This window comes from Bubalus kerabau, chromosome 8 (assembly GCF_029407905.1).
Source record: "Bubalus kerabau isolate K-KA32 ecotype Philippines breed swamp buffalo chromosome 8, PCC_UOA_SB_1v2, whole genome shotgun sequence".
NCBI classification, from domain to species: Eukaryota; Metazoa; Chordata; class Mammalia; order Artiodactyla; family Bovidae; genus Bubalus; species Bubalus kerabau.
In genome coordinates this window covers 106,395,357-106,420,997 of record NC_073631.1, presented here as the reverse complement: position 1 = coordinate 106,420,997, position 25,641 = coordinate 106,395,357, and the positions used below count along the sequence as shown (strand labels likewise).

General features: G+C 47.3%; 1 protein-coding gene across 2 annotated transcripts in view; it reads left to right on the top strand.

Moving 5' to 3' along the window:
* HIPK2 (homeodomain interacting protein kinase 2) overlaps positions 1–25,641 on the top strand; it is a 192,044-nt gene that overhangs the window by 162,265 nt on the left and 4,138 nt on the right. For both annotated transcript variants that reach the window (XM_055591074.1, XM_055591075.1), the window contains exons 11-13: positions 2,559–2,738; positions 6,161–6,442; positions 21,418–21,662. In XM_055591074.1, coding sequence (XP_055447049.1) covers positions 2,559–2,738; positions 6,161–6,442; positions 21,418–21,662 — 707 coding nt within the window. The remainder of the gene's footprint in view (positions 1–2,558; positions 2,739–6,160; positions 6,443–21,417; positions 21,663–25,641) is intronic.

Sequence of the window (25,641 nt, the reverse complement as noted above, 5' to 3'; positions counted from 1 at the left end):
GCAGCAGCAGCAGGCCATCCCAACACCACCCTCAGTGCCCACCTTCACCAGTGCAGAGCCAAATGGCAGTCCCCCAAGTTGGCCCCAACTTCTCATGGCCCTCTGGGCTGTCTTTCTTTCAGCCTAAGCATCAGGGTAGGACACACCCTTCACCCTCTGACAGTCCTCAAACCAGCCATGGAACCTCCCGACAGTTCTTTTTCTGTCCCATAAAGCTGCTGTGAGTGAAGAGCTCTGATGAAAGGCAGAGAGACAGGCCCCCAGTCCAGCCTCAACTGCAGCATCCTCTGTCCTGCCATTTAGTTTTCTACTTACTAATTTACTAATTCTAATTTAGTAGAAAGAAGAGAGGAACGGAGGCCATTTATCACAATCCCGTTCACTTTCCACTGACAACACCACCCCCCACATCCACCGCCTCTCATTGGAAGCACTTTCAAGCCAGGTAAACTGGGCTCATTTCTGGCCCTGCGTGACCTGGGAAAGTTACTAAACCTCAGTTCTTCAGTAAAGTAGGGACAGTAATGCCTATCATCGGATTGTTGGGAGGTTTAAATTTAAGATAAAAGACAAAGCACTTGACTGGATTTAACATGTACCATGCAGCGCCAGGCTTCCCTGGTGGCTCAGTGGGTAAAGGATCCGCTTGCAATGCCGGAGACCTGGGTTTGATCCGTGATTCGAGAAGATCCCCTGGAGGAAGGAATGGCTGCCCACTCCAGTGTTCTTGCCTGGAGAATCCCACAGACAGAGGAGCCTGGCAGGTTACAGTCCATGGGGTCGCAGAGTTGGACACGACTGAGTGAATAACATTTCACTTCATTCCAGCGCCTGATCCATGACAGGCAGCAATAAATCTGTTATCTGCCCTTCCCCCGTTCACAGCATGAACGCTCAGCAAGACCACCTTCCCTCTCCAGCTCATTAGCAGCAGCAACCAAGTGGAAAGCTGTTTGACCAGTTGTTTTTTTCCTTACCCCTTTTTCTCCCAGAAGACCACACATATGCTGTACTTCCATTTTCCTTTGTCTTTCAGCATTTACAGCTTATTTAATTTCAGAGATACTGACATTCTTAACTCATTCATGCACATCTTCTTATCTCTCATCCCTCCTCATCTCTTACCTGGTTACCACAGGAGAGACCTAAAGCCAACAGTTTCTTTTCAGTCTCTTCTCCATTTCATATGTAACAGAGAACATCTGGAATCATGGCTAGTGCTAGACCTGTGTCAAAGGGAAAAATGCCATGTCTGTAGAAGAAATAGCAACAAAGTAAAGGAGCTATAACATCAGTTTTTAAAGTTCACTTAAATGTCCAAAAGACTATCAGGATCTCTACAAAAGTGTCTCCCTACTTCTTTTCTTTGTGTTCAACTTTTTTCCTAAATTTCATAATATTTTAAAAATTCCTATGAATTCTCCTATAGCTCTTCATTTTACCATGTATTAAATGGGTTTTTCGGAGAAGGCGATGGCACCCCACTCCAGTACTCTAGCCTGGAAAATCCCATGGACAGAGGAGCCTGGTGGGCTACAGTCCATGGGGAGTCCATGGGGTCGCTAAGAGTCAGACACGACTGAGCGACTTCACTTTCACTTTTCACTTTCATGCATTGGAGAAGGAAAGGGCTTCTGGATGGAAACCCACTCCAGTGTTCTTACCTGGAGAATCCCAGGGATGGGGGAGCCTGGTGGGCTGCCGTCTATGGGGTCACACAGAGTTGGACACGACTGAAGCGACTTAGCAGCAGCAAATGGGTTTTTATGCGCAACTCTCTAAATTCATCATCATTTTTAATATTTCTGTGGGAATAAGCCTAACAGCACCATACAACCCAGATCTCACATAACCCATTTTCAGGATTATGGCTACAAATATTTCTATCAACATGTGTCTGTTACTAATTTTCACTTAGTACCAAACTCTATACATGTCTAGTCAACCTTCAGTTAATCTAATTGTTCATTCAGAAAGCATGTAACTCACTGATCAGCTGTTACATTCCTGAACATTGTGCTAACTGCTGAGAGAATTCTAAAGAATGTTAACACTTTCTAATGCCAGAAAGACATCCCTCCCAGACTTCAAAGTTTGTTTTTCACATAACTGCTATTCTCATTTACAAAACGGTATTACTAAGATATCCTGCCTACCTCACAGAGTGGAACAACCCATTGAAGGCGCTTTGTAAATTATAAAATAAAATACACAGACAGCCCAGTTAGCTGTTTAGGGTCTTGAAGAGCAGAAGGGAATATTTATTTCTTCTCCCCAGAACTTAAGCTGAGTCCGCCTACTTGGCATTCTCCCCACTTGAAATGTGCCCTTTCTCACTCACCAACAAATTGTGTCCACACCACTTAAACATTCCTACACCAGAGACACTCAATGAAGTCATCTGGGAAGGCTCATCTCTTCAACAACTTTCCCCTCGGTGTGAGGACTACCTTTTGATTTTAATTTGACTTTTAATGGGCGGGAGGGAACTTTATCTTCTAAAGGAGCTCTGTTTCTATTAAACCATCAAAGAATCTGTTTCCCCATCTCCCTTTCAGGAACACGCATGCTCATGGCAGCCATTACAATCCCATCATGCAGCAGCCTGCGTTGTTGACTGGTCATGTGACCCTTCCAGCAGCTCAACCCTTAAATGTGGGCGTGGCCCACGTGATGCGGCAGCAACCTACCAGCACCACCTCCTCCCGGAAGAATAAGCAACACCAGTCCTCTGCGAGGTAGGTGTGTAAGAAGTGTTAGAGAAATAAAACTTCAAGGAGATTGGAAGTTAAAGATCTGGATCCCTGGAATGGGATTTTGAAGGAGGCACTCATCTTGAGGTCTATGTGAGTGCTGGCCCTACCAGCACCCTAGGGTGGGGCACTCAGACCACAGTGTTCCGTGTTCCCGTCTTGAGTGATTCTGTCCCCTTCCACTTATCTAGAAAACACTCAGACTGCCCTCTGAAGATGCATTTTTGAAACCATAACTTTTTTTTAGAAGTAGTAGAGAAATGTGTTTTATTTGAGTCTAATGTCAGAAATTTAACTCATTCAGCTATTTGCTAAAATATAAGCAGTAACTTTGGTTAATGATAGACACTACCAGAAGAACAATGATCTTTCCCGTTTCCTCTAAATCCACTTTCATCTCCATGAACTCTTAAAAAAAAATGAAGATTGACCAAAGGCCATGTGCTTTTCAGGCCTTTGTCATCCTTCCTGAACAAGCACAAAACTATAGAGACAGATCAGATCAGGAGCTGCTAAGGACTAGAGGGAACTTTTCAAGGTGATGGCAAATTTCTGTATCTGCATTGTGATGAGAATTACATGACTGTACATTTGTCAAAACTCATCGAACAATTCAAAGGGGTGTCTTACACTGTATGTAAATGATACCTCAATATACCTTACTTAAAAAAATAGAGATTTCCTAGCAAACAAAAAAATCAAGATCAAAATTGTATGGCTGTAAAATTGTTCCTACATCTCTCTCCAGTGGCTTGACTGTCCCTAATTGTTTATTTGGAATAGGTTAATCAAGAGAAGTCAAGTAATACATGAAATGTCTAGTGAATTTTGTTTTTATACTTCCTTGGATAGCAAGATGCCAGAAATTAGATCTGCCTCTTTTCATTCTTTTTCATTTGAAAACTAATCCAAGAGCTGACTTCCTGAAGTTGTCATCCTTCCTGAACAAGATTCTTATTTGGTTGTTTCTGACCGCTTAGGGAAATTCATGTCAGATCAGTGGCAGGCTTCCAGAATGCTTTTGTTTGACAGCTCTGTGATAGAACACCCATGTCTGTGTTAGATTGGGTGGCACCAGAGGCCCCTGTCTCAGTCCTCACGTGCTGTCATGCTCAGTCTGGTGGGTGGTCACCAGAACCCTGGTCTGGCTTGAGCTTAGCCTCCGTGTGCTCACTTTGGCCAGGTAGGGGCAAGAAGAACCCTTAGCCTCTGACCTGTTGGTAAGTCCCTCTTTGTTGCCTTCTTACCACCCAGCTGGCTTTAGAAGGCTCACTGCCAGTGCATTTCAAGATCAGTGGGACTATAGTGAAAATTATGGGTTTGCCTATTTTTAAGACCAATGCCTTAGGCAAAACAATTGGAAAAACCAGAAGGCTCTCCCCTTTGGCAGGCGGTACGATCAGGCATAGTTTTCTTTAAAAATGCCAAGTAGACATATTTTAACTGCTCGAGTAGTGAAAACTTAATCTCAAAATTGTACTATGTTAGTAATAACAAATACAAAGTTCTCTGGTAAGTACAAATAATAGAACAATTTTATCAGTGAAACTTCTTATTAGGAGCCCCCCAAAAGGAACAAGCAACATATCTGATACCGACTAAATAGAAAATTAAATAGACCTACCTTTATGGAATTATTTTCATCTAATTACCTTCCCTTTAGCTAGAAGGTGCTAGAATCTCTAAGGACATATCACACTCTTAAGTTTCATTATAGGCTGGCTTTGGTCTCATTGTATAGATACAACCAGGGTCAGCAACAGTTGATGGGGAGGGGAAAGGTAAGGTCTTTTTTCTCTAAAGTTACCAGAAACTACATTGGCTTTTTGAAAAGTAATTTCTAGTTGATCAAAATCAAGGGTTACAGGTCCCTTAAGCATACATTTTCGTTTTGCATTTTTCCTGGTTTTTCATTACGATTGAAACAGACTGGTAAGCTTCCTGTGAGGCTCGTGTGTCAAAATCCAGGATTTTCTTTGGGTTTGTTTCTGGTTGCACTGCGAGGCATGTGGAATCTTAGTTCCCCAACCATGGATTGAACCCATGTCCCCTGCATTAGAAGGCAGAGTCTTAACCACTAGACCGCCCATTAAGTCCCCAGAAAAATTAATTTTTGAAAAATTATACCCCCACAGATACTTTTATGGTCATGTCCTTTTCCCAGAGGAGGAAGGAGGCAAAGCTACACTTTAACCTTAGATCTTTTAGCTCCAGGAAGTCGTAGGAAATGAGTGTGGTCATTGAATCAGCGGTAAACCAGCCGTGAGCAAGGAAATGAAAGCTTTATGTGCAAATATCTTTTCTTCCACCTCACTCCAAAACAAGACCTAACTCAGTACAGTGGGGAGGATGACAAGATTGAACTTAGGTAGTTGGGCTTTGACCCTGAAGGCAGGGGGCTGCGTTGGGGCAGACACCCCTGAAATCTGCCCCCACCGCAAGACCGGCCCAGTCCTTGGGCATGGTCCTCTGTCCTCTCCTGAGAGCCCTGGCTACCCACTTTGTCCCTCAGCAGGTAGAGCCCAGAGAAGCCAGGATGCTGCCCTGTCTGTGTAGCAATTGAAAGAAAGAGTCCCACAGGCCACCGCCTCTGCAGTCTGGTTAAGCCGGAGCGCGCTGGTCCTCTATCCGATTTATAGAGAGCTTACGATGAATGGTGTCGGATTCGTGATCTCCGAAGAAGATATCATTTCAGGACCAGGGACCAGGCTTGAGCACTCAAGAGCTTTCATATAGTAGTTTTATTAAACTATAAAAATCGGACAGAAAAAGCTTCTGACCTAGACATCAGAAGGGGGAGGAGGAGTGGCCCCCATGCTAGTTTTAGCAAGCTGTTTTATGTCTGTTAGAAAGCTGTTAATCAGATAGAGACACCTCAAGGCTGAGGGAGTTTCACCAGGCCCCTCTCCCACAATATGCATTTTTGAGATAGGATGGCAGGAGGTGTGTCATCCCCAGCCATAAAACAACTGATATGAATACTGGTTTGTTGAGTTGTTATCAGCCAAAAGTTAGTCTTAGGTGGAACCATTTTGAAGAAAGGCAAATTCCAAAGCAAACACATAGTTTCATTAACATAGCTTAAGAAAAACATTTCCATAAGAAAAATGCGTTGGTTAGCTCAAGGTTTGAGAAAAGTTCCGGTGGAACTAGGTGTTGTCATGGCAACACAGAATTTTAAGAGAAAGAATTCTGACACTTGTAGTTTGCTTCCTCCTGCCGCTTAAGGGAGAGAGAAAAAAATGTCTGACACTTGCAGCCTAATTCCTCCGTTTATAGACCCTTGGCCTTCCTGCCTGTGATCCTCTCAATTTGGCCATGCTGGTGTTTCTAGACAGTTGGGCTTCTTGCAAGGACCTGGCGGCCCTGACCTTCTCCATGAATGTGGTGTGACTTTGTCGTTCCAGAAACGTCTCCACCTGTGAGGTGTCCTCCTCTCAGGCCGTCAGCTCCCCGCAGCGGTCCAAGCGCGTCAAGGAGAACACGCCTCCGCGCTGCGCCCTGGTGCACAGCAGCCCCGCCTGCAGCTCGTCCGTCACGTGCGGCTGGGGTGATGGGGCCTCCAGCACCACCAGGGAGCGGCAGCGGCAGACGATTGTCATCCCCGACACCCCCAGCCCCACGGTCAGCGTCATCACCATCAGCAGCGACACGGACGAGGAGGAGGAGCAGAAGCACGCCCCCACCAGGTGAGGCTGTGACGCCTTCAGACACCAGGAAGGAGCAGAGTCGGGGTGCGAGGTGCATGGCCAGCTCACCCAGAGATAGTCGGTGGTGGGCCTGGACCACTTCCCCATCATCCAAAGTGATGATCCATCCTTCTCTCCTGGCCCCTGAATCCTGACCTTGCCATATCCTGTAGTCCTAAAGTGACTTCAGGGGATGGTCCAATAAATTTGGGCTTCTCAGGTGGCTCAGATGGTAAAGAAGCCGCCTGCAAAGCAGGAGACCTCCATTCGATCCCTGGGTGGGGAAGATCCCCTGGAGAAGGGAATGGCAACCCACTCCAGTACTCTTGCCTGGAGAATCCCCATGGACAGAGGAGTATCGTGGGCTACAGTCCATGGGGCTGCAAAGAGTTGGACATAACTGAATGACTAATGCTTCACTTTCTACTTTTCAAACAGATTTCTATAATTATTGAAAGCCAAAAATAATTTTGAGTCAATTTGGTCTTAAAAAATAGTTATAGGCCCTCTACATTTGGGGGACGTGAGACCATGAAAGTCAGGCACACAGTGCCATTGTATTTCAGCCCTCATAAGCTAAAAAATCTCTGCCTCGGGCTATTGAATGTATTCCCAGTTGGTCAGGCTGTTTCTCAAACATTGCCTCAGTGCTCAGAATTTGAGGTAATTGTCCAACTAATTAGAAATTTCCCTGTGTCTAATTAACCCAGTCTTTTCAAACTGCCACGTGGTCTTTTACCCAGAGAACATTATTGTTTATTCCAAAAGTAGTAAGAACTCATTTCACTCGCTGTATGCTTCTGGGGGAGAGGGAAGAAATATTTATTATATTTGCAAGACTGTTAAGCCTGGTGCCAGAGGCTCTTTCCTATACTTGGCCAGCCAGACTGAAACAGAGTTTGGTGTGAGTTTGAGCTGTCTAATGGTCTCCTGTAACTTTTCCCTCCAAACAGTTGGTCCTCTGGTCCTTAGCATCCCTGGGCCTCGGGACCTTGTAGATCTGAAATCTCACAACCCCAACCTGCTGGCTCTTCCCATTGGGACCCAGGACCCGGGAAGGGAGGCCTGCCAGTCAGAGCACATCCTGTTACCCAATGTGAAGATAACATTCACATTTAGGCCCAAATTATTAATTCCTAATTGGATACAATGTCACTGATTATAATCACAAATCCTTTTGATTAGATAATAAATTCTTACCTTTGAAATCATTGCATGATGTACAGATAGACTGATTAAAACCTTGTCACTACAACTATTCCTAGCTGCATGGGGTATTCCCTTCCCACCTTTATAATGAGCTCAGCATCTTGTCTTTTCATGAGAAGGCTTGTGTAGCGCTCATTCCAGTGTCCTCTTTAATGGCCCAGCCCAGTTCAGTGTGTCTCAGAGAAGCATGTGATGGAGCATTTCTGTCCTAGCATTGGGTCAGGTGGCAGAGGGGCCAAGGAGCTGAGGGCTGGGGCGTAGTGCCTCCCTCTTAGCCTGCCTGTTCCAGAACTGGCCTCAGTTTCCTTTGGAGACTCAGTTTCCTTTGTTTCCTTAGGAGAACAGTCCCAAGCTGAGTCCATGCCCCGTGCCCCCCAAGTCCCTTCCCAAAGGGAAAGGCTCCTCCCAGCCACAGCCCGGGCCCTGGCCTGGAGCAGCGTGCCCACACATCTGTGGCATCAGGCATAAGAAGGACGGGCAACCTCACAGGGCCCTTTGCCACAAGTGGAAAAAGGCAATTTTAAAATCTGACAGTTGACTAGATTGGAATATCATTTTAACATTTGAATTGACACAGAATCTCAACATATGTGCTTAGGAGAGAACCGAATAGTGGATCTGAGGGGAAGGAGGATGAGCAAACCAACTCTCCACCCTCCACCCATCATGCCGCTGCCAGGGCCGAGAGCACAGAGCAAGCCGGAAGTACAGGCTGTCTCTGCAGCAGCCCCAGGGCCCAGAAAGAACAGAGCTGAAGCATGTGGCAGCATGGGAGGACCTTGGTGTCATGAGTCACGACTTAGGGGAGGTGGGCAGGTGCATGTGTGACAACCAGAGATAGTGAGTGACAGTGGACTGCTGAGTACCGGAGATTCATAACATGGAAGATGCAGGGGCCGGCCTGCCTGCCTGCCCAGGGTAACAGGATGCACCAGAGACATTCCATCAAACATGGGAGGCTGCAGTCTGAGGCCAGAGCGAAACCGAGAAAGGTGTCACCTGTCCACAGGTGTGATGGGAAGCTCACAGAATGAGAAAATAGTGTTTTCCAGAGAGATCAAATAACGGTTGCCTTGAAGAGATGTTTGAGGACCCAGGAAGGCAGGAGAGGGTATTGGAGCCTGAGGAGGATAAAACAGAAACCAGTAGCTATTTTATTTATAGAGAAACCATCGTGTAATGTGACCACATTAATGTGACTGCATTTTGTAATGAGGAAAAAGGTAGGGGGAAATACGAGTACTCATTCTTAGAAATCAGACTATCATAAAATTTAACAGGGTAAATATTTATTGGCCCCACTGGTAAGATATTATGCTTGGAACCGCAGGTGCTGCATAAATAAGGTAGACAGTCTCTGTCCTCAGGAGGTTTGCAGGGTAATAAGCAAGATAAGACACGTACAAATCTTCATAATACAAAACAGGTACCAGGCCCCTAAAAACTAGCAGAGGACTGTAGGGATTCAAAGGGGGAATAGCTTGAGGAAATAGGGGAGAGGGGGCTTTTCAAGGTTAGTGGTCCTGATATGCTTAGACAATGGGTAGAGGAGGTGAGACTGCAAATTCCAGTGAGATAAGTGGTGGGCAGAGCCTCACAGGTGGGCAGAGCCTTAGGTGGGCAGAGGGGGATCAAGAACAGGTGGGGTTCACTGATAAGAGAAAGTGGGAGGTCAGGACGAAAAGGATTTCAGAATGGAAAGGGGGATTTGGGGGGAATCTCCCCTTAGGTGGGCGTGGCCAGCTTTCCAAGGAGATGCTGAGGAGCTCCCAAGAAAGCATCAGTTCTGGGAGAACAAGGATGGGACATGCCCCCAGTGCAGGCCACCGGGGAGCCGCCCGGTCGCCCTCGGACTGGAAGCTTCTCTACCCGTCAGGGCTCCAGTGTGAACCGTGGACACGTCCCTCCTTGACCCTGACGGTCCTCATTCCCAAACCTAATTTCTCCCAGCTGTGAGCAACTTGATTCTGCTCTTCTGTGTTCTGACCTCATTTCCTATTTGCGGCTCAGCCCCAGTACTAGCCCTATAACCCTGCCTGAAATGCCGATGGCTTCCCCTCAGCCTCATCACAGCCTCTGGAGAGTTGAGGGAGGAGGGGTTGGGGGTTCCTGTGATGCTCACGGGGATGGTGAGCATGGGATCTCGTGGCAGCGACTTTTAAAGCCGACCTAAGACAAGTAATCCTTGGTAGCTCAGTGGTAAAGAATCCACCTGCCAATGCAGGAGACGAGGGAAATGCAGGTTCGATCCTTGGGCCAGGAAGATCCCCTAGAGGAGGAAATGGCAACCCACTCCAGTGTTCTTGCCTGAGAAATGACATGGACAGATGAGCCTGGTGGGCTACAGTCCATGGGATCGCAAAGAGTCAGACATGAGTTAGCCACTGAGCACATAAGCGCAAGCGTGTCAGTAAATCTCCAGGACCAGGTGACATTGTCTAGAATTTTCAGGGGAATGCCAAGGCAAAATTATCCTTCCCGACCCCCAGCATGTGGGACTGTTAGCTGCCAGAGCAGATGGACACTCGACAACTCCTGCTTATAAGAAGGACTCCAGAGTGTGAGGGGCAGGCTGGGGACAAGTGAACCAGACAGGAAGGGTGTTGTAACAGACATTCCCCAGGAGTTTTCACCTGCACTGTCTCTGCATCATTTGATGAGATGACACAAGGCTGGTAGTTGGAGTCCCATTTAATAGATGAAGAAACTGAGGTCTGAGAAAAGGAAGTGACCCAGACTGGCAAAGGTTCCAAGTAGCAGAATTGGGATTCAGGTTCCATGACAGTGAGGAAATGGCAATCTTAATTATGGCAAAAATAATTTATTTCTCCTTAGTCTTTAATTCAACACATTATAAATTATGTCCTCAGCCTCCTTAGACCATAACCATGCCCACACCCATGGTCTCACCTGCTGTGTGCAGGGCACCAGGCCAGGGCAGTGGGGAGTCCAAGGCATGTTCAGTGAGCCCTGACTCAGGCCAGGCATTGGTTGAGTGCAGCTGATCTAGCAGCAGGCCAGGCAGAATTCACCTGTTCTCATTTCTTCGAGAAGGTTTGGAAAAGCGAGGAGGTCAGGCAACACCCAGTAGCCTCCTATTTTTCCATGTTGGATGAGGGGGCTCTGTGGTCATGACTAGAGTTGTTTGTGTAAAGATAGAAAACAGATATATTTTTTGGATTCCCCAGGATTAGGTAGTAGAACCAGAATTACTTTAAATACACATAAATGATTTTGATGAGAGGAACAGCTGACTCTCTGCACGTGCTGAATAAGCCATGTTTTCTCCCTTGAAATTTCCTTGGAGAAAGTTTATGGGTGCCCGTCTTATTATTCAGACCTTTCTGCCAACCTTGCCTTGTGCTGAAGCTGTCTTTTAGGGGCCATGGGGCTACATCATACAGGCTTCCAGAGTGTGTGACCAGAGTGGCTCATTTCAGCTGATCCATTAGAAATCATTTTGCCTGGTCTCCATTATTCATTCATTTATCTGCTCATTCAATTATCTGTTTCTGGTAGACAGGGTTCATTTACCAAGGTCATCAGGGCAGCACTGTATCCTGCATCACTTTGCAAGTGATGCTTAGAGTGTTACAGCTAATCTGACCAAAATGTGAACTTCCGTAGGAGATTGATTCATCATTATCCCTAAGGATTTTAGACAGGGGTCATTCTGAAACTGTTTATCCCCCAAAAGTGTGACACCACCCCCTCAATGTTCTTTTTGACACTAAATTGAAAATCCAGATAAATTACTATAGAAAAGTCACAGTCAGGAAGCTGATGTGCTGCTGCCCAAAAGACGGCCTGAAGAATTAACATCCAGTTAACGGGGGAAAGCGCACACACCCACTCAGGCCAACTTCGGGCTGTGCTGGTGGCATCAGAGCCAGGCTTGAGGAAAGAAGCAAAGGAACCCAGCACGCAGTGTCATTTGGAGGGCTTGTTATTTTGCGGTGTTAAGTTAAATCCGATGAACCAGTTTCCATCACCTGACTCTTCCTGGGAGATTGAGTTTTGAGGAGAGTACCCCATGGCTTCCTCTTTCCTGGGCTTCATTCAGAACATCCCAGTGGTTAAGGGCTGCACTTTATGAAAAGACTGCATCTTGAAGAGAAGATACTGCACCCAGCTGTCCCCAGCTGCCAGTCCTACACTTCCCCGTGTTACAAAGCCGTTGCTGATGTATAGCGATGACCTGCTGTCCTGCCTGCCTTCCACAGGGCAGAGGGAGGAGGGCAGGAGCAGCTTGGAAAGCACGGGGCAGAGCCATGCCCAGGGGACGGACCCAGCGTGATCAGGAGAGGCCTGTAGGCATGTAGAAGGCGGGAGCAGAGTGAACACTGGCTACTGTGCGTGATGCCTGGGGACCAGGGCCACCCTGGCTCCTTCCAGACCCTGTTTCAGATTTCTCCAGAAGGTAGTCAAGTTGAAAGTGATCATAATGGTGACATGTGTATATGCGTATCTTGGGGCTTCCCAGGTGGCGCTAATGGTAAAGAACCCACCTGTTGGTGCAGGAGACATAAGAGATGTGGGTTTTGATCCCTGGGTTGGAAAGATCGATCCCCTGGAGAAGGAAATGGCAACCCACTCCAGTATTCTTGCCTGGAGAATCCCATAGACAGAGGAGCCTGGCAAGGTACGGTCCATATTGAGAAAAAAAAATATATATATATATTTACTGGCAAGGTACAGTCCATATTGAGTATATGGATAATGTAACTCAAATGGAATGTATGTGCCAAATTTAAAATGTAGAGGTGTTTTTTTTTGGTCCTCAGTCAGTTCAGTCACTCAGTCATGTCTGACTCTTTGCAACCCCATGGACTGCACACCAGGCTTCCCTATCCATCACCAGCCCCCAGGGCTTACTCAAACTTCTGTCCATCAAGTCAGTGATACGATCCAACCATCTCATCCTCTGTCATCCCCTTCTCCTCCTGCCTTCAATCTTTCCCAGCATCAGGGTCTTTTCCAATGAGTCAGTTCTTCACATCAGGTGGCCAAACTATTGGAGTTTCAGCTTCAGCATCAATCCTTCCAATGAATATTCAGGACTGATTTCCTTTAGGATTGACTGGTTGGATCTCCTTGCTGTCCAAGGGACTCTCAAGAATCCTCTCCAACACCACAGTTCAAAAGCATCAATTCTTCGGTGCTCAGCTTTCTTTAAATTGGAGGCCATGTGATACATTGGAAGGAGCATGCTGGCCTGGTGGCATTGGACCCCAGCCCCTCCACTCATGTGAAGGGCTAGTTAAAGGCTGTTGGCCATTTCTTTCTGGTTGGGTAGAAAGGGAGTGGGAACAGCACAGTGAACAGTTCACACCCCCATGCAGGTGGCCAGGCCAGCAGCTGTCCCTGCGAACAATCCCACGTCCCATGCCACTGTCGCCAACTCGGCCCCTGGTGGTACCCGAAGGAGGACTCTCAGTTGCCTTACATTCTCAGTGCTCATGGGTAGGAGAAGCTGTGTAGCTGGTGATGAAGAGGGAGTGCAGGCTCTGGACAACCCAACAGAAAAAAAAAAAACCAGTAACCGAATTTAAAAGTGGGCTAAGGATTTGGACAGAGTTTACTTAAAAGAAGATGTACCAGCAGCCATATGAAGAGTGCTCAGCCTTACTCATAATCAGGGAAATGCAAAGCAAAACCATGGTGTGGTATCACCTCACACATGGCAGGATGGCTGTTACCAAAAAGACAAAAGCTGATCAGTGTTGATGGGGGAAGTGGAGACATTGGAACTCTTGTACACTGCTCATGGGAATATAAGTTGGTGCAGCTATTATGGAAAACAGTATGGAGGTTCCTCAAAAAAATTAAAAATAGGGACTTCTCAGGTAGTCCCGTGGTTAAGACTCCATGCTTCCAATCCCCGGTCAGAGAACTAAGATCCCACATTCTGTGGGGCACAACCAAAAAGTGAAAAATAGAACTGCCATGTGGTGTAGCAGTCCCACTTCTGAGTGTTTATCCAAAAGAATTAAAACTAGAACCTCAGAGAGATGCCTACACTCCCATGTTGACTGCAGCATCCGTCACAATAGCCAAGATGTAGAAGCAACCTAAGTGTCCATCAGATGAATGGATAAAAAAAATGTGACCTGTGCATACAGTGGGATGCTGTTCAGCCTTAAAAAGAAGGAAAATGTGCAGTATGCGCCCTCATACATGAGCTATCTAAAACAGTCTAATTCACAGAATCAAAGAATTAAATCTCGGTTGTCAGGGGCTGTGAGTAGGGGGACATGGGCAGTCACTAATCACCAGGCATAAATCTCAGTTACAATGAATAAGCTTCAGAGATCTGCTATACAGCATCACTGATACCGTATTGTATACTTTTAAGAAAGTAGATCTCATGTTGCATATTCTTACCACAATAAAATAAAGTTTTCAATTAAGACCACACGCAGTCACAAAAAGAAAAAGGAGCAGAAGAAGAATGCTCACGCTTGGTTCCAGCCCAGCTCTGTCCCCAACCAGCTGTGTGACCTTGAACATCCAAGTGACCTAAAGCACCCAACATTTTCCTGTTCTCAAAATGGAAGTTATAATTTTCTCCACCTCATAGTCTGGCTGTGAGGATTCAAGGGGATAAAACATGTAAAGGACTTTGAACAGTAGTTGTGCATTCAGTAAACATTATCTGTATTCAGTAATCAATGTCATAATAATAGAAGAGCAGTTTTCACATATAGTGTTGATTATGGCATGGAAAGTTCATTGGTGGAGATGAGTTTTGACTCTGGTCTTGCAGGATGGAATTGACCAGCAAATGGAAATGAGAAGCATATTCCAGGTAGGGTCCTACAGAGAAGGGGTCGCAGAATTGTGTCTGATTCTCCAGCTATGTGTTCTCCACTGGGGCTGATTTCTTTGCTTCTTAGCTCCTTGTTTCTTTTCATCACTTGAAAATGATGAAAATCATCTATTGCCATGACAACACAATGCAGTCGTGAACTCCGGCAGCTTTGTTCTTTATTCAGAAGTGATGTTCTGTCGAGGCCATTTAAGCAAGGATTTCTCATTCTGCTCTTGTCACTGTCTGTCTCACTTCCATTAACCAGTTCGTAATGGGATTGATAAGCTATCAATAATAATTAGACACTGTCGTGGGATGAATCCCAGCAGAATCGACATATAGGAGCTAAAAGAATCCGTAGTCATCGTGTCAAATGCGTGCTCATTTTTAAATTGACTCATTTAACAGCTTCCCTTTTGTTCTTTAATCTGCATAGTACATCAAGTAGAGCACAGAGATTCTAACAATAGAAGATATTAGAAACAGAGCTATCAAATTAATTCACCTCTTCCAAACCTGTCGCATGTAAACCCAAAAACATAGGTATATCAGCATCAGACTGTGTTGTACCTGTCTGCTCGTCAGGCATGGGGACTTCCAGCTCCAGAAAAAGGGAGGAATCCCTGAAGAGCTCAGAGGTTTTATCCCACACTCCTGATAGATATCAAGAAAATGACACGCAGAATTCCTCTACCCCTTTGATGGAAAGACTCACCACTTGTTAGTTCTGAGGGGTCATCTAGATCAGCTGTCAGCTTTATAAGACTCTTGCCAGAAAGCCATCCTCTTGTGACAGGAAGCTTACTGGTTCACGAATTGGCCCACTGTATGTTCAGATAATTCCAGTTGTCAGAAAATTCTTAACTCGTATTGAGCTGAAGCTTCTCTGCAATTTCTAAACTTGAGTAAAGAATTCCAAGTACGTCCACCTTAAATTCGGTTACAGCTTGGCCAAAATTAGTGGGGCTGGGGTGTGTGTGTGTTTAATTTGCCCGTTTTCTATTTGTGTGTTAGTCCCTCAGTCGTGTCTGACTCTTTGTGACCCCATGAACTGTAGCCTTCCAGGCTCCTCTGTCCATGGGATTCTCCAGGCAAGAATACTGGAATGGGTGGCCATTTCCTTCTCCAGTGGATCTTCCTGACCCAGGGATCAAACCCATGTCTCCTGCATTGGAGGCAGATTCTTTACCATCCGAGCCACCGCGGAAGCCCTATTTAATAAACTACTCAGAACCTAAGGAGGATAGGTAGTCAGCAGGGATTGTCTTGGTCTGGGTCTCCGTGAAAAATACACTTACTAAAAGGATTTATTTTCTCTCCAAATTAGTAAAGCAAATCCTCTTTTAAATGTCTTTAATAATAAATGTTTAGGGAACCACAAATGGCTCCTTTAATGCCACGCTCCCTAACAATTTCATAGCAGGTTAGAGCTGGAGGGACATCCAGGGTCACCCCAGTATATCCAGGCCACTGCCCAAGGTCACACCAATAACATGGACAGCCACTCCAGGCCCAGAGTGCCAGCTCTGAGGACACATTTGGCAACAGCCAGCCTGTCCTTCACGTGGGGTCCACCACCCACTGTGCACCTGCAGCAGAACATTTCTGCGTTTAGTGAGGTGACCAGATGAGTCACTGTGTGTGTGTCATTTAATCAGGCGGAACTGGCTGTGACCGAGGCTGAGAGTGAAGGGCGGGGCAGGCGAGCCGCACGCTCTATGTCTCCCGGTGCTGACCCTGGTCCTGGGAGCATTTTGTGATGGTGCCAGGAGTCGGGGGGGTTAGAACTGGGGGCGTTTGCTCTAATAACATCTTATTACACTATAGACTGCTCCCAGGCCTGCCCCACCCCCCACAGAGAGCAGCTGTGGCTTCTCTCACCAGTTTCTTTTTTTTTTAAGGCAGCTCTCCTTCCTCCCAGTGTGTTGTGGGTTAGTCACTCAGTCGTGTCCAACTCTTTGCCTCCCCCTGGACTGTAGCCCATCAGGCTCTTCTGTCCATGGATTTTCCAGGCAAGAATACTGGAGTGGGTTGCCATTGCCTCCTCCAGGGGATCTTTCCAACCCAGGGATCGAACCCAAGTCTCCTGTTTCTCCTGCATTGCAGGCGGATTCTTTACTGCTGAGCCATCAGGAAAGCCCCAGTGCTCCTTCCCATTTCCACAGCTTTCCAGAACTCTTGTGGCTCTCAGATTTCTTGTCCCTGCTTTGGAGGCTTGGGGATCTTTCCCCGGCGCCCCACTTTCTAGTTCTGCCACATCTGAGTCGTTCATCCCCACCTACCCTGTGAGTTGCATTTGCTTTCTTGTCCCTGAATAAGCATATGGACTTTAAAACTTGAGATATAATTTGAGTACCGTAGAGTTCACCCATTTAAAGTGTACAATTAAGTGGTTCGGGGTCTATTACATTATTATTTTTTTTTTTCAGTTGTGGCACTCAGATTCAGTTCAGTGTCTCAGTTGGGGCCAACTCTTTGCAACCCCATGAACTGCAGCACGCCAGGCCTCCCTGTCCATCACCAACTCCCAGAGTTTACCCAAACTCATGTCCACTGAGTTGGTGATGCCATCCAACCATCTCATCCTCTGTTGTCCCCTTCTCCTCCTGCCCTCAATCTTCCCCAGCATCGGGGTCTTTTCAAATGAGTCAGCTCTTCGCATCAGGTGCCCAAAGGATTGGCATTTCAGCTTCAACATCAGTCCTTCCAATGAACACCCAGGATGGATCTCCTTTAGGATGGACTGGTTGGATCTCCTTGCAGTCCAAGGACTCTCCAACACCACAGTTCAAAAGCATCAATTCTTTGGCGCTCAGCTTTCTTTATAGTCCAACTCTCATGTCCATACATGACTATTGGAATAACCATAGCCTTGACTAGACGGACCTTTGTTGACAAAGTATGTCCCTGCTTTTTAATATGTAGTCTAGGTTGGTCATAACTTTCCTTCCAAGGAGTAAATGTCTTTTCATTTCATGGCTGCAATCACCATCTGCAGTGATTTTGGAGCCCCAAAAAATAAAGTCTGCCACTGTTTCCCCATCTATTTGCCATGAAGTGATGGGACCAGATGCCATGATCTTAGTTTTCTGAATGCTGAGCCTTAAGCCAACTTTTTCACTCTCCTCTTTCATCTTCATCAAGAGGCTCTTTAGTTCCTCTTTATTTTCTGCCATAAGGGTGGTGTCATCTGCATATCTGAGGTTATTGATATTTCTCCCAGCAATCTTGATTCCAGCTTGTGCTTCATCCAGCCCATTGTTTCTCATGATGTACTCTACATAAGTTAAATAAGCCGAGTGACAGTATACAGCCTTGACGGACTCCTTTTCCTATTTAGAAACAGTCTGTTTTTCCATGTCCAGTTCTAACTGTTGCTTCCTGACCTGCATACAGGTTTTTCGAGAGGCGGGTCAGGTGGCCTGGTATTCCCATCTCTATCCATACGTAATAAAGCTTGCCACTTGAACCATTGCTAAGTGTGCAGTTCAGTGACACTAAATACGTTCACGGTGTGCAGCTGTCACCACTGTTTCCAAAACTTTCCCATCACCTCAAACAGAAGCTTTGTGCCATTAAGCAGCAACTCCCCAAACTCCTCTCCCCACCCCCAGCCCCTGGTCCCCAACCTCTAATTTACATTCTGTCTCTATGAATTTGCCTGTTCTAGGAATCTCGTATAAGTGGAATCACACAATATCTGTCCTTTTGTGTCCAGCTTATTTCACTTAGCATAACATTTTCAAGATTCATCCATATTGTAGCATGTATCAGAACTTTATTCGTTTTTATGGCTGAATACTATTCTGTTGATCAGCCGATGGGCACTGAGGTTATTTCCGCCTCATGGCTGTGGTGAACACTAACAGCAGTGAACGTTGCATACAAGTATCTGTTTGGGCTTTCAATTCCGTTTTGTACTTACCTAGACCAGAATCACTGGGTCATACAGTAACTGTTTACCTCAAACTGTGTTTGAGCAACAAGCATGTGGGCCTTTTGCATTTCAGCTGTTATAAGTAGAAAGTGTAGTTCTTTATCCCCTGGAGGAGGAAATGGCAACGCACTCCAATATTCTTGACAGGATAATCCCATGGACAGAGGAGCCTGGTGGGTTACAGTCCATTGGAGTTGCAGAGTCGGACGTGACTGAGCGACTGAGCACACATGCACGTAGTTTTTCTTAAATAAGATATATCCATTTTATCTGTTAGAATGAAGAACTATAAGTATATGCAATCAGTTCATTCCTTGCCTTCTTCTGAGTTCTTAATTATCATCTGCACAGCTCGCTTGACAGTTCATCATGGAAGCCTTTGTGACATCCTTTCTCTTTAACTGATTATTTTAAAACTTTTAGTGTGTAACTTGTCATGTTTTTATACAATCCTTCACTGAGATTTTAATCATCTCCTAGGGCGGAGACACATATTATATTTCTTTATACTGAAATTCCCTGTAGCACCTAGCATAGATTGCCAAGGATTCTAACTGATGAGTTTTAACTTCTTTCCTATCAGTCTTCTGGTTTATTCCTAGACTGGAAACTTTTCCAGCAAGTCTGTTACCTTCATAGAACTCATTTTGCCTAGAGATATTTTTTGCCTGCAAACCTGTTTTCACATGTTAAATGAGGTAACACTAATAATAGAAGCTAGTTTTCATAGAATACTTACTCTGTGTTGTGTACCATTCAAAATACGTTGTGTATTTTCTCATTTGATTCTCAGAACAAGCCTGTGATGTAGGTACTATTATTATCTACACCTTACTGGTAAGGAGATTGACTCGCTTGGAGGTTGAACAGTCACCCAAGGCCACCAGCACTTGCTGAAGTTAGACATCTGTCTGCCGGGCCTGTATCCTTACCCACAGACGCAGAGAGGGACCCTTCCACCCTGACCCGGGGGGACAGAAGGTACAGCCCCAGGAGGGATACAGCCCAGATGTCAGCAGTGCAGGCTTCGGGGAGCAAGGCATCAGGCCTCCTGTGGACTCACTCCCAGCCCCTCAGCCTTTTGTAGACCAGCAGACCTGGGGCTCCAGTTTCTCATTTCTCCACTGCCCTCAGGTGGGGCAGAGATCAATCTTGGAATCTGGCCGTCACTGGCTGTGTGACCTTGGGCAAGACACCTGGGTTGGGAGGTGGCAGTATTGTGGCTCCATTAGGCGCTCTATAAATAACGGCTTCTTAGCGGTTGGACACTGACCATCTTACTTAGGCAATCGATATTTCTTAAAAATAGATGATCAATGTACAAAAATAGATGTGATCCATTTTTATACCTTTCACAATAAGCAAGCAATTCCGTATCTGTCATCCCACCAGCCTCTACTGATCTGCGAGGCAGACAGAATTGGTTCCCAAAGTGACAAACGTAAATATCTCAGGAAAAAAGAAATGTGCTGGCCAAGAGCCAGGCAAAGTGTGTTCCTTCCCATCAGTGTATGAAGTCTCGGTTCTAGAACGAAGACCAGGGGTTCAGAGCAGCGCCCTCACAGGCATCTTTTACTGCCATCCCACCCTCGGCCCAGCAGTGGAGAAGCTGTAGGAGGGTCGGGACTTCCCTGAGATGGGGACTTGGGGGTCTTGGGTGGCCTGCATGGCAAAGCCATCGCCCCTCCCATCCTCAGAGCCGAAAGGTGGCTGATGCTATGGGGTCCAGCTCCGATTCCTCAGCTGTGTGCGGGATTAGCGGGGTCAGCACCTCGCTCTCCCATCCCCCTCACTGCATCCCAGCCCCTCTTGGATGTCTTATCCTCCCTTGCCTAAATTGGCGGGGTCTCCCAGGCCCCAAGCCTAATAATAATAAAGCTTATGTCTTCCTTCCCAGGGGTGTTTTTCTTCCACACCACAGCCTCGGGTTGCTGGGGTCTGGCTGGGTGCTCCGTGTGCTTTTCTGTCCCTCCCTGGTGGCTCAGAGGGCACTTGTGTGAATTGGAATATCTCCTGCCTTATCAGGAAACAAGAAGGTCACAGCCATCAGCGATTCCAGGCCTCCAAATGTAATGTCAAATGGCGTATTTTCTGCCATAGTAAACAGGGATGTCACAACCTAGCTATTTTTCCTTAATTAACAATAATCTTTTGATGTTCAGACTACTTGCCCCTTGCTACAAACTTCTATATAACCTGATTCCTCTCCCTCCCACCTCCGAACAGTTATCTCAGGATCACTTGAGATGCTGTCTCTTGGACTCCCAACTCCTAGGTGGTGGTTGTATGGTCGCTCATTTGTGTCTGACTCTTTGCAACCCCATGGACTGCAGCATGCCAGGCTTCCCTGTCCTTCACTATCTCTCAGAGTTTGCTCAAACTCATGTCCATTGAGTCAGTGATGCCAGCCAACCATCTCATCTCTACCATCCCCTTCTCTTCTTGCCCTTAATCTTTTCCAGCATCAGGGTCTTTACCAGTGAGTCAGCTCTTCATATCAGGTGGTCAAAGGATTGGAGCTTCAGCTTCAGCATCAGTCCTTCCAGTAAATATTCAGGGTTGATTTCCTTTAGGATTGAGTGGTTTGATTGCCAAGCAGTCCAAAGGACCAGGAATTCCCACCAAACAAAAGATAACTCTCAATTTCAAGGTTGTGCCTGTTTTTTTAGTGGACAGCTACCACACAGCTCTGGGCTGCCAGTCTTCCCCCGCAGGTCTGCTGAGCCCTGATGCATGGGGGAGAGTCCAGGCCTGCCCAGAAGATTCTCTCACCCCATTTCCAGAAGGTTCTGTGGGCCCCACTCCAGCCCCTTCTCTTGTCCTTGCATCATCCCCACCCTAACCCCCGCCGGTGAGACTGGTGACACCTGGGTTTCCCCATCAGGGTTCTCAAGAGCAGAAGTCACATTCCTACCCTCTCTCCTGCCCCTGCCTGCAGCAAGTGCATCTCTGCCCGGCCGGTCAGGTGTCTCACCACACAGCCTCTCATGGTCCTGGTTTCTCCCTTTGCAATTCCAGCACTGTCTCCAAGCAGAGAAAAAACGTCATCAGCTGTGTCACGGTCCACGACTCTCCCTACTCTGACTCCTCCAGCAACACCAGCCCCTACTCCGTGCAGCACCGCGCCGGGCACACCACCACCACCTTCGACACCAAGGGGAGCCTGGAGCCACACTGCACGGGGAACCCCCGGACCATCATCGTGCCCCCCCTGAAAACCCAGGCCAGCGAGGTGCTGGTGGAGTGTGACAGCTTGGGGCCAGGTAATTCGGGGCGGAGCTGCCAGGAGCATCTCTCTCGAGGCTGGTTTTCTGCTTCCTGCGGCTCGCAATCTTGTTACAGGAGCACTTAATAAGCCCTGGGTCGGGGGAGCGTGTGGTTAATAGATCTTTACCAAGGATCCTGTTTGAGAAGGTTCCTTGTTGTCAGCCAAGGCGGCCAGAGATGACCTCATATCTGTCACAAAAAGTCCTCCCTGTGATGATGGCCGCCTCATTTCTAAACTATATCTCATGGATGGGTGGACAGATGGGTGGGTGGATGGATGGATGGATGGGTGGGGAGTTTGCAAAGAGTTTATCGCCTGAGTGGGAACAAAGCTGGTCAGCCCTCAATGTTTCCTACTGAGGGTGGCTTTCTTTGCTCTCAAGGGACCATTCTCAGGAACCATATGTTCTGGAATTATTCCATTTGGGCACCTCTTAGGTTTCTCACACCTGGCGGCAGTGCAAACATTCAGGAGAGTCAGAAGGGAGCCTTTTGTAAGAGGGGTGAATGCGAGAGAGAAGGCGGGTAAGGGAACCAGTGGGTCCTAGGGCCAGTGCACCCATTTAGGAAAAGATACATCTGAAAGTTAAGAATCTGGGCATTGACCCCTCAAACCTCTCCTTGCCTCTCACCCTTAAGTCCTCAGGTCACCTGCATGTAGCCCATTTATAAAGATTACAGCCTTAAATGCACACATCTTGGTGTGAGGGGCTTTCCTGCTTCATTAACAGTGAAGGTGTCAAGACTATGTTGTTGAAAACCTTAAGACCAGCAAAAAGAGAAGGACATACTCTTTTTCATCTGTAATCCAAAATCCAAAAAGCCCTGAAAACCAGATTTTAAGTTTACAGCAAACTCAGCTGGTAAAACCAGACCTGACCTAACCAGAGGCTGTTTGCGAGTCCCTTTGTCATATTCCTATTTGTGTCATAGTCATATCTGTGCCACTTAGTGAAATCTCCCCGTATTTTATAACAGAAATATTCACTTCTTTTTATTATGTGGTTAGTGCCCAAGGCTCCTTTGGGGGTAACCTAAAATGTTGAATAGGTATCAAATTCCCTTCTAAAATCTGAAAGTCTTTATTTCATAAGTGTCTGACCCCGGGGTTTTCCGATCAGAGATTGTCGATCTACAGAATGAGATGATGAGTGTTGTAAATTGAGGATGCCCATGTTCCAGGACCTCTCAGAGGAACTCCGTAGCAGTAACGGCCCCTTTACAATTCAGGACAGTGTCTGTAAGAATTGGCTCAGAACAGACCTTACCCAGGTCCTCTGGGAATTCATAAAGGCAGGGGTGGGGGGCGCAAGTAACTGATGCTGAAATTCCCTTGGCCTTTTCAACACAGAGGAGGATGCATGAGAGAGTGGCCACATCATCACAGGTTAGGCATCTTCCAGCTCAGAGCTTTGTCGGTCTTGGTGCTGGCAAAATTGGGAGTTACTGAAACTCTAAGATGAGGTGGTCCGACCCCTAGTTGAAACAGGTGAGGAAACTGAAGGCCAGCTTTGCCCCACCTAACACAGCAGTTTTCTGTCAGGACCCAGAACAACAGCGAGGTGGACAGAGGCGGCTTTGTGGAGCCCACCGGTCACCTCTTTCACATTCCACTGCCCATTTCCACTATCAGCTGTCACGCTGTGGGCCGCCCATGGTGGTTTTGAGGACTCACCCCACTACATTTCCACAGAGATTGTTAGAGCTGAAGGGATGAAAATCTCTCAGCGATACTTTGGACCAAAAAAAAAAAAGGAAGTTATTCTCAGAATTCTCAGAAAGGCTGCTGGTTCTAAAGCACCTCATGCTGCTGTCTCTGGGGAAGCCCGTGGTGTGATTTCCTGATGTAAAGAGAGATGTATGTTCCCCTGTGAGGACCTGCCTTCCTAGTGACAGCAGGAGGCAGGAAGGAGCTTCATTCTGGTCCCTGTCAGCCCACCAGCCTGTGGTGTCTCTCAACACTGACACCCACCATTAGCGGCACAACGCTCCTAGCTCAGCTCAGAAGAATCAGGAGAGCAGCCTTCCTCGGCCTCCTGGGGCCCATTTGGCCCCTTTATGGCCAAAGGGTGAACCGGCCACCTCTGCGGGGGTCCCGGGCTTCCCTGAGCCCTCTCAGGTCAAGACAAAAGGCCGTGCAGCCAACAGTCCATTTTCTTTCATTCTTGTTTTGGTCCATTTTCTCTCAGTGCTCATCCCCTCTGTGAGTCCCAGTTTAGAAAGGATCCCTGAGAATGTCTCATGTAGCCTCCTCAGGTCTCTTGCGGTAGTTAAGGTTCTTCTGGATGGCAACAGAACGAACTCTGCACTGTCATAAGGAAAATGCAGGACTGGGGTCAACCACCAAGTCCCGGATGGGACAGAACTCCTTGATCTGAGCCACGGGAGGCCCAGTGCCTGCTTTCTGGGCACTGCGTCACCCTGACCCAGTGACCCCCAGGCTCCCAGATTCCCTGTCCCAGGAGACAGGACTTGATGGTCCCAAGTTGGGGCAGACATCTGTTCTTTGAGCATCAGCCTTAGCCAAGGAACAGGGCTCAATAATAAAGACATCAACCATAGCTAACACCGTTAAGAGCTTAACACGTGCCGGATACTAAGCATTCTACGTCCTTTAACTCAGGTAATCCTCACAGCAACCCTAACGTAGTTTCCATTACTTTCCCAGTTTTCCACATAGGACTATAGATGCACAGAGAGGTTAACTCCACTACGGCCATGCAGGAGGCCCTCCAGGGTTCATGCGGCATCTGAAGCACTCTGCTACCTGCCTAGTGCAGACAGGGCCACCAGGGGCCACCCGTGAACCCAGGCCTGTTCCCAAGCAGTGGATCTTTGAGAGCAGCTAGGAAAGATGGAGGGCAAGAGAAGAAGGGGACAACAGAAAATGAGATGGTTGGATGGCATCTCTGACTCAATGGACACGAGTTTGAGCAAACTCCAGGAGATGGTGAAGGACAGGGAAGCCTGGCATGGGGCAGTCCATGGGGTCACAAAGAGTCGGACATGACTTAGGGACTGAATAACAAGGCTTAGGTAGAGAGCTCTGTACATCCTTCCAGCTCCAAAATATGCCCCAAGAACTTGACCTTCAGCACTTGCCTTCTCCACTCCGAGGTCACTTCATTTCTCTCCGCAGGAGGAAATTCCTATTTTAGTCTCTTGGTCCCTTTCAAGACCCTCTTCCCTCATTCTGGGGTCCCCTACTCTGGTGACTTGACAAGCTCTGACCCAGCCCCCCACCCCTGTCCCTGTGATGATGGTGGCCTGGCCCTATCATATCCATTTCATCTGAAGCTCTCTAACCTCTTCACTTACAGGCTCAAGCTATGGGTCCCTTGCACTTAAGAGTTCCTCCCTCAAGTATAATTACTACAACCCAGAGCGTTGACACAGGAGCAGAGAGGTGCCATCCCCAGCTGGGCCCAGGCAGCCTGCACAGCTGGTGATCCACAGGGCAGGGAGGAACTGAATACCAGTACAGCAGCCCCATGGCTGAGTGATGGAGACTGAAGTTGTCCTGAAGTTGCCAACATCTGCAGCTTTCCGTCCTTCACCCTACAATGGGTCCCCTGAACCCCTCCCTCCACCCCCAAGTTTGGCCTGAGCACAGACCCTGATTCCATGATGCAGGACAGCTGTGTCCACCAGCGCCAGGCTGGTTCCTGCTCTCCTCGAATCTTATGAAGAATACAAATTCCTGGGCATCTCATGCTTCATTGGGTAGGATGGGAGGGCCACTGGGCACCGATGCACAGTTGAATTTGGGGTCTCTGCTAGGACCCGCCCCTTCCCAGCGAGGTAGCTCTCCTTTTACTGGGGCAGGGGGGTGGGGGGGAGTGGCTGTTGCCTCCGGGTAGGAGGCTCCTCTCACCCTCAGTGTGCTCCCCAGTCTCCTGCTCCCAGGTTCCTGATTTGCCTTCACTCTCCAGCTTTGTCTCCATCAACAGTTAATCAGCATTCTCTCTTGCCAGC